The sequence below is a fragment of the Anopheles coluzzii genome, chromosome 3 (assembly GCF_943734685.1).
Source record: "Anopheles coluzzii chromosome 3, AcolN3, whole genome shotgun sequence".
NCBI lineage: Eukaryota > Metazoa > Arthropoda > Insecta > Diptera > Culicidae > Anopheles > Anopheles coluzzii.
The window spans coordinates 62,723,280-62,732,723 of NC_064671.1; the positions used below are offsets into that span (position 1 = coordinate 62,723,280).

The 9,444-nt window shown below is 42.2% G+C and overlaps 1 protein-coding gene across 1 annotated transcript; it reads left to right on the plus strand.

The window, feature by feature from the left end:
* The first annotated feature begins 4,458 nt into the window (after positions 1-4,458).
* LOC120954932 (tsukushi-like) lies at positions 4,459-9,250 on the plus strand. Its single transcript, XM_040375290.2, has 2 exons — positions 4,459-4,623; positions 6,081-9,250. Exons 1-2 carry the CDS (start codon positions 4,604-4,606, stop codon positions 7,279-7,281), a joined length of 1,221 nt encoding a protein of 406 aa, XP_040231224.2. The 5' UTR covers positions 4,459-4,603; the 3' UTR covers positions 7,282-9,250.
* Positions 9,251-9,444: the final 194 nt, after the last annotated feature.

The following is a 9,444-nucleotide window of genomic DNA, read 5'->3' on the forward strand; positions in this document are numbered from 1 at the left end:
TATGGCGCATTTCGTGTGTTGCTGGAGTCTTCTGGATCGCAGGAGTTTGTGGAGCCTGTAGTAGGCACGACTTCCCTGAACTAACAGGTTGGCTGATAAGTCCCCGGTCTGACACATAGATGGCGCCGATAGTATTAAATGTATATTATTTTTATATAGTACCAACCTTCAAATGATTCGTGTCAAAATTTGACGTCTGTATGTCGATTAGTTTGTGAGACAGAGCGTCTTTTGTCAAGCAACTTTTGTGTTGTGTTGTTCCACCAAGACAACGCACCGTGCCACAAGTCATTGAGAACGATGGCAAAAATTCATGAATTGGGCTTCGAATTGCTTCCCCACCCACCGTATTCTCCAGATCTGGCCCCCAGCGACTTTTTCGGTCTTCTCAGACCTCAAAAGGATGCTCGCAGGGAAAAAATTTGGCTGCAATGAAGAGGTGATTGCCGAAACTGAGGCCTATTTTGAGGCAAAACCGAAGGAGTACTACCAAAATGGTATCAAAAAATTGGAAGGTCATTATAATCGTTGTATCGCTCTTGAAGGGAACTATGTTGAATAATGAAAACGAATTTTGACAAAAAAATGTGTTTTTCTTTGTTAGACCGGGGACTTATCAGCCAACCTGTTATGCGCCTTCGGATTTCGCTGCTTACGTTGTTGTCCGAAGTTACGATCGTACCAAGGTAGCAGAACTCCTCTACCACCTCGAGATCGTCGCCATCAACTGATAGTCTGCTTCCGAGTCGGGCTCTATCACGTACAGAGCCCCCGAGAAGCAGGTACTTTGTCTTCGTCGCATTGATCCTCAATCCAATCCTCTCGGCCTCGCGTTTCAGTCGGGTGTACGCTTCGCAAACCGCCGCAGTTGTATGTCCGATAATGTCGATGTCATCAGCGAAGCCAAGGAATCGTAGAGATCGGGTGAAAATCGTGCCCCGGATGTCAAAGCCCGCCCTTCGCATGACACCTTCCAGGGCGATGTTGAACAGCAAACAGGAGAGTCCGTCCCCTTGCCTCAGACCCCGGTGAGATTCGAATGATTCCGAAAGCATGTTCGTTACTCTCACTTTGCACTGCACCCCGTCCATAGTGGCCCTCAACAGCCGTATCAGCTACCCAGGGAATCCGTACTGCTGCATGGTGTTCGACAGCTCATTCCGATCTATGGTATCGTAGGGCTCCTTGAAGTCGATGAACTGGTGGTGCGTAGGGATCTGGTGCTCTCGGCATTTCTGGAGGATCTGCCGTAGAATAAAGATTTGATCGGTGGTCGATTTGCCTCCAACAAATCCAGCTTGATAGCTGCCGACGAAATCAGTATCAAGAGGCGAAAGTCTGCAGAAGAGTATTCGGGACAGGATCTTGTAGGCAGCATTCAGGACGGTGATGTCTCGGAAGTTGGGTGGTTTTAGTCACTATATTAATGCTGAGGGCAGCTGTTCCGATCCCTGGACTTGCTGTGGTAGTTGCGTGTTGAGCGGAGTTATTACACAGTGAAAAAGAGCAGAAACTAAATAACCAACTTGAGTGTAATCATCAGCAATACTTGCTTCCCTTTCAGGACACGACATCCCAACCTATCGAAAAGCACTCCGAATCCATTATCGATTATTTTACTTACTGATAACAGGTTTGTCGTCAGAGATGGTACATGGTACACCCTGTCCAAGGAAACTTTCTAGCGTGTGCCGTTTCCATCCATGGAAACCAATTTGCAGCTTCGGACACACCTGCATCATGCACCCTTCTCCAATGAACAAATAGGAAATTTGTCTTTGTTAGCGACGTTGACACTTTCACCATCTAGCTTACTTATTTTGTCTTGAGCCCATTTTCTACAGTCTTTTCTTATTCTTCTCACAATAATGGTACTGCTTTTTCTTATTGGTTATTAGTTTCTTGTCCTTCCAAAATTTCGTGTTGTACTTTTCTCCAGATAGTAATGCTTTATCTTCATATGCGCCATCAGCTCGACGTCTTCCTTCATCCAACAATTTGCCTTTTACATAATCCACCTTAAAATCTTCATGAGGCCTACTTTCGAAAGCCAAGTTTCTTCAAGATTCAAATTTTCGAGAATTTAACACTTGTTTGACAGTACTTCTGGGTACATAACCTGTTGTGCGGAAATTATTACACAGTGAAAAATATCATAAACTAAATAACCAACTTGAGTGTAATATATTTGAAAAAAAAAAAAGACTAACTATAATGATCCCCAAAATTTCACGTTCAATTCCAACAGAACTGAAATCCAGGCTTAACGAGTGAGTCACTAATCGGCACAGAGCGTGAGTGAGTAGAACCCGATAATACTATATAATTATTGTAATGATATGTATTTGTGTGAATATTCAAAGAGTGACCTAAAGCTTAAAATCTCTACGGGCACTCAATTATCATCTCTAATTGGAAGGCCAACCCTATTTGTTGGGTATTTTTCTATGGCGCCATCTGGTGACAAGTAGTTGTAGCACTAGAACGAACGGTTTTAGAACATGAACATGGAATACATTTGTATACCGAATAAAAGTACACTTTTTAAGATTAATTAACGAAGTCTTCCCTATTTTAATAATTGAATGTACGAATTAAGATGTTTGTAATTTTGTTTTTTTTACGACCACTCCTTGGTGCATCGATGACTGCATTTGTTGATTTAATTTATTGATTCGTTCGTTATGCCGCAGCACAGTGGGTAGTTTCGAAAAAAATGTAGGGATAAAATTAATATACATAAATTGTTGATTTTTATAGCTTGTAGTCAAGTATCATGATAGTATATTACATAGAATATGAATTTTGCATCCAAAACACCAGGTGGAGCTACATAAATTAGCGTTTTAAGGGATTTTTGAACAATTTAATAAATTTTGTACATTTTTTCTTTTATTTTGAAAATAAAATGTCAAAATATCCTGAAATTTCAGACTGTAAGAAATTATCTTAAAATTTATAATAACACCGGTATTTGTTTACCACTGACCAAAGGGTATGTGTTATTGGTTTGCTTCATTATGTTTAATTAAAAAGTTAGACTACAAAAGAAACTTACATGTTCGATAAGAATTGGAACAGAAATACAGTACAGTGGTGTTAAGTAGTTAATTAAAGAAACATTTTTTGTTGCAATCAAATATCAGGTTATCAAGAACACGACTTTTCTAGAATACACGAAATCCGCTACACCAGGTACTTATGGCGCCGCTTCGTTACGCATGAGCCTGTTTTTAGAAAAAAGTTGATATGAAAAAACTTCAATAAAATTCGCGTTCGCAAACTTTCGCAGAATATTTCTTCACAGATTGATAGCATATATATATGCAAGTCAAATATATATCAAGTCAAAATTAAAAAAGTTGAAAATTTTCATTAAGTTTTTTTCAATTTTGACCATAGTTTTTGTAAACTTTGAAATAAAGTAAAACAACCCAAATGTTTTTATAAGGTTGAATAAATTTCCTTTTCAAATCGTATAAATTTATCAAAATCGGTTCATTTTCAAAAAATGCTACAAATATTTAAATTTCAAATCAACTTAGAAGAGATAAAAAGCTCATATGATAGATTTTTCTTAGTTTAAGCCTAAAGATTGAAACCTTTTCTTTGGAATTACGTTATTACTGGAATTACGTAGTTGGTTTTTTGAATTTCAAAAAAATATGAAAGTTAATTGGAAAATCTATAATGGGAAAGAACATCCCTGTTGTAATTAAATACATTATAACCTCACTGACTGATTCAGATTATTTTTTATTAGTCGGGTTGTTCACTAAATGGCACCTCAATAGTTGGGTAGTCAACCAACCAACGAGGTAGTTTTCACAGAAGGAAACACCAGCATGGTTGTCATGGAACTAAGAACCATAGCCCTTGCGATGCATTTCAATTTGGTGCACAAAGGTTTCTGAACCATTTTATTTCTGTGTCGTTTTTCGCAACCATTGAGGTCATACTGTATATTACAGTGAACCCTCTCTTATTTGACACCTCTCCAACTTGAGAAACCTCTCTTATTTGAACATTTTTCACAGTCCCTTGATTTCCAGTACATTTTTGTCCCTCTAATTTGGAAAACCTCTGAAATCTGTGTCCCTCTTATTTGAGTATGGTGTTGCCATGGTTATTTAAAAATGTATGCTCAAATTGGCGATTCTGTTCGCAGTTTCCCATAGCAACGGTTAAGGCTGCATACTGTTCTGTTTCATCCTAGTTTGTATGGACCTTTCAATCACTTTCAACCTCTGTAATTTGAAAACCCCTCTTATTCGACAGTCCCATCGCCTCTCAAATAAGAGAGAGTTCACTGTATTAAATCTCCCTTCAAATAAGCATTGCATTTTCGCATCGCCGTTAAATGTTCTAAAACCAAGACAACAATGCACTCCACTATCCACATCAAAATCCCGATCAACTGCAATCGACTATTTTTAGTCCACTGTTTCTTCAGAACCACTCACTGTGCGATTGGGTAGGGTTCGTTCTGGTATCCTCTACCAGACATCTTTTCAATCTACAGTGAACCGTCCACTAGAGCGTAAGTGTGTCGCACCCGATCTCAGATATCCCCAAAAGCATCCGGTTTGAATAGAGCTGAAAAATGATTCCCCAAACATGTTGGTAAATATCACCCCATTGGAGAAGTGGATGTTTTAACAAATGTGATAGCGATTTGTGCAAGTGTTTTTACAAAAAGTAGAACGTTCTATACTGGTGTTATCGGTGCTACTGCACTCCCTAGACGGGCACACTTGACAGGGTGGTGGTGGTGGTGGTATGCAGTCGATTGTATGCTGACGAGACGGTTGAAGCTATCAATTTGCGGTTCGGTGCTAATTTGCAAAGAATATGCCAACACACATACTATTACCATTGTCCCGGCAGCCGGCTATCGTCGGGAAGAAAAGCGAAAGAATTTCCACGCTTGCGTACAACCGGGCGTGCTTAGACAGATTTTCCCTCACCCAAAACGACCAACACTCGGCTGTCACGTTTTGGTGTGTTTTGGTTTTTGAAAGCCGCGCCGACGTCTATAGGACGTCTTCGTACCGTGTTGCTTGTCAACGTGTCGGAGAGAACGCAAGCGATGAGTGCGTTGAAGATTTTTCCATTTTTTTGTCTGTGTTGAGTTTTCCTCTTCAAGGGGAAAAATGCAACACAGTAGCCATTGAAGTTTTGCTGTTAAACAAGCAAAATAAAACCAGAAAGAAAACGCAATAAGGCGATTTCGTGCCGCTTTATTATGTATGCGTTTTGCTTTCTTTCTTTTTTGACTTCCGGTTCATGTTAAGTAATTGAAATGTAGGAGTGGAATGGGTTTTTTTCACAAATTCTATTAAAGAGAGCTTTGTCTTTCTAACGGGCAACCGAACACGAAAAGCATTGCGCGTTCTATGCATTTTTAATCAATAACGATTAAGATTTGTGTTAATGAATGAATCATATTTTCAAACTAGCCAATTTGGGCCAACTCTTTATTGCAGTTCTCCATGGCATTTTCTACGACAGCGAATCGTTGGAATCGACATCATTGCATCCAAACGATTCGCTTTCAACCGCCTTGAGGTGATAATTATGTGTTTACTATTTCAAACGATATTCGTTCATCATCTTTACATTTACAATTCTCATGCCTCTAGCGCTTGTGTAATGGGATATATATTTTCCTTCTCCGTTCCTGCTGCACTAAACTCGCTAACGGTTGCACCCAACGCGGACAGAATCTTAGTACAAATGATTGCCAATCTCGGCCAACCCATTTTATAGTCTTTTTTTGTGCGACCGTTTTTAAAGCATACCTACGTTAGTCAAAAATGCACACTTGACCCGGTCAAACGAGTATAATTTACAGTTTGGGGCGCGATCGGTTCGATTGGTTTCGTGCCGTATGTGCCGGCATACATGTGTGCGGCATGTTTATTTTACCGACAGTGGAGCGGAATAAACACGCTGCACTGTGTTGTGGCAGTGTATGCGGCCGAGAACACTGTCCAGACCATGGTTTATACGGGTTTTTAAAGCATTCACTGCATCTCAATAGTTTGTTAATAGTTATCCCATTGGTACAATCCTTTCAGCCAACTGGTTGCATTGCTGTTCGGTACCGCACTGCTGCTAGTTTCATCTACTGCCGCCGACCAAACGTACGAATGTGCGATAGAGAAACGCGAGGACGAAAGTGTGTGCATGTTCCGCAATGTCGTATATACCACCAGTATGACCGGCATCACGTTTAAGGCACCGAACGCCAAGGTACAACATGTGGCGTTCGAGGACAGCACGCTCGACCGCATCCCGGCCGAGCTGCTGAATGCATTTCCGAACCTCCGGTCGCTGAGTGTACCGAACGCAAATCTCAGCTCCGTGGTCATACCGGCGAAGCTGGAGCGATTGTACGCTTCGGACAACCAGATCTCGCAGGTGATTGTGCACCAGACGCGCGACACCACGACCATGCTCGAGCTAATACTCGACTCGAACCGGCTGCACGATATTTCCAACCTGACACGACTGGCCAAGCTGGAGATACTGAGCCTGAGCGGCAACAGGGAGCTGCCGATCGATGACACGATCGAGCTGGGCCGGTTCAAGGGTATGGACGGGCTGCGCCATCTGCTACTCTCCGACGTCGGAGCGCATCATCTCGAGAACGAGCAGGAAGTCTCACTGCCCGCGCTGGAACTGCTTGACCTGTCCAGCAACAACCTGCCACCCTCGTACTTGAGCGTGAAGGTGTTTGCACCGTTCAAGTCACTGCAGATCTTGCGACTCGCCTACAATCAGCTACGGGAGCTAGATGTGCTGCAGCTGACGAAAAACAATCCCCAGCTGAAGCAGATCTACCTCGAGGGCAACGAATTCCCGTGCAAACTGCTGACCCTGATGCTGAAGCACTTCAAGAAGGAGGGCATCGAGACGCCCGTCGCCAACCCGAACGTTCGCTGCCTGTTGGGTTTTGACAAGGAGCAGGGTTTGTGCTGCATGGCAGACAGCATGACCCAGAGATATGCCGGCCCAGTTACTCCACGGACTCCCCCGGTTAGCTTGGCAACGAGCGAGTCACCCGCGGAAAATACGGCCGTGCGTACGGGTGCCGGCAGTGCTGAACTGGGGACGAGTACGGTGTCGACCACGACCATGGCTGCTCCCACAGCCGGCGGTCCTCCAGCCAAAACGGACGATGGCCACAGCATGGCTTCGATGGCTCCGTTAGGCAACAGCTGGCTGTTAGCCGGTCTGGCGGCGGTGGTGTTGACCCTTATGAAATTGAATTACTAATCCGGGTAGGCTATTACCTCATCATGAGTCATTTGCAGGAACATGCCGAACACTACCCTCCGGATCATGTCATTGGTTTGATGTCTTCGTCTGGCTTTTTTTTGCGCAACACACACAATTCAAAGCTCGATACCTATACAGGATACACACCACCACGAATCGGTATCAAAGGTTGCGATTTGGAAACAACGCGCATTAAGCCTTCGTACACTGATTAGTGTTTACCCGATATACTTGATTGCTAAACAAGCTTCTTTATTTGTTATCATTATTTTCTTTTAGCAACAACAGTTAACATTTTCGAACGGTCCGTGTGTGTCGTCGTAGTGGTTGCTACTTATTTTCTTCTAATTTCAAGCGTTAACTATGACTGCTTTCGTTCACGTTGCCCAATCTACAGACCACCAACAGTAGTAATGAGCTTACAGGTATTAAATAACACTTTTTCCACATCATTAGCTTCTCGTAGATGATCGAACCATAATTACGGTGTAAACGGTGTGCGCACCCTTCGCCAAATATCAAAGTCCTTTCCAGTCAATGTCAACAGTGCAACATACCGCACATACACACATGCAAGTTTTCTAGAAAACATTAAGAGATGATAACACTCATCGGAAGCTAGCCAAACAGGGTGATTGAAGTATGTTCTAAATCGGTTTGCAACGGAAGGCAATAAGATTGCAATTAGAAAGGAGGAAAGGACATTAAGTATTTCTTTCCAAATTGTGTGTGTGTGTAAATGCATCTGCGTCGTTGTAAAATTAAAAATAAGAAAATAAGAAAACAAAAACACACACAGTTTTGCATCGCGTGGATAATAAATGTAGAACGGAGAATACTTATATTCTCCCAGGAACAGCTCGTGGCTTGGCATGGACTACCGTTCCATCAGTACCAAAACTTAACTCACCGGCTAGGACCGTCATAGAATGATGAAGAAAATGCCCAACAAATTGGCGCCCCTAACACTCTCACAATTGTACGCCACGTGACTCAGTGTAGGAGCATGATAGAAAACTAGACTTTTAGAGTGGTAAGTTGCAGGCGAAATACATACACACACAAACACACCCACAGAAAAGAGCTAACAATTATCAAGTATTCAGTAACATCTCATTAACATTTAGTCGTAGGAAGCCAACCAGTAACATAGCATTGCTATTGATGATATCGCGACAGAAGGGCAGCCCTGAACGCCTGCCAGTTCGTGCTGCAATTTCATACAACGATTTTAAAACACATACAGCAATTTTTGGACAAGCTTTTTTTGCGTATGTGTGAGCGTAAGCGCTACGGATTTTGGGGAAGAGTGCGACAAGACAGCGACGACTAATTTTGTCGGCATAAAAACGTAAAGACGACGACGGTGCTATAGTGAGGCCAAGTGCTCTTAGGTCGGAATCGAACCGAAGCCAACATGTAACAAGCGAACGTAGAAGAACGAAGGTTAACAACAGCGCGATCGTGCATCGACACCAACACCAATGTTGCAAATGTTTGTAATGGGACGTAACGAACGAGTGGCGCGCAATTTTCGCGCAAACCGGTGGTGTTTAAAATGGATGGAGAAATGGATTTACTGCACGGGATGGGGGGAACAAGTGTTGGAGCAAAACAAACTGTCATCCTATATAGCTAGAAGCACGCGCTCGATCGCTTTTCGAACACTTTGAACCACTGTCACGTTCTGCAAGAATCCGTCTTTAAACAAAAAAGAAAGAAGGAAGATCACTAACGCTTTTGTAGGTAAGCTGCAGAGCTGCTTGTGCCATGGCAGGGCCATTCAGATCCTTCAGCACACTATGGCCATTTTTGTGATTATATTGCGTATTATTGGTGCTAGCGAGCTGAATCCGTACGCGCAATTGCTACCATTTCTAGTGCCGTTCTATTTCAGGCAGTATTCCCAATATTCACTGTACTCTCATGCTTTATCGTGGTAGAAGTAAATCGTTTTAAAATCTTACATCACCGTAAGGATGTTTGAATGGAGATAAATGAAATTGAGAAAGCTATTGACGATTATAGTTATGGGTAAGTATCACATGATGAAACTGAAATCTAATACATTCTCTAATTCTTATGTATGTTTAAATGTTATGAAATTAATAATTAAATTATGATATTATCAACTTAGTAGTATAATATTTTTCCGAATTT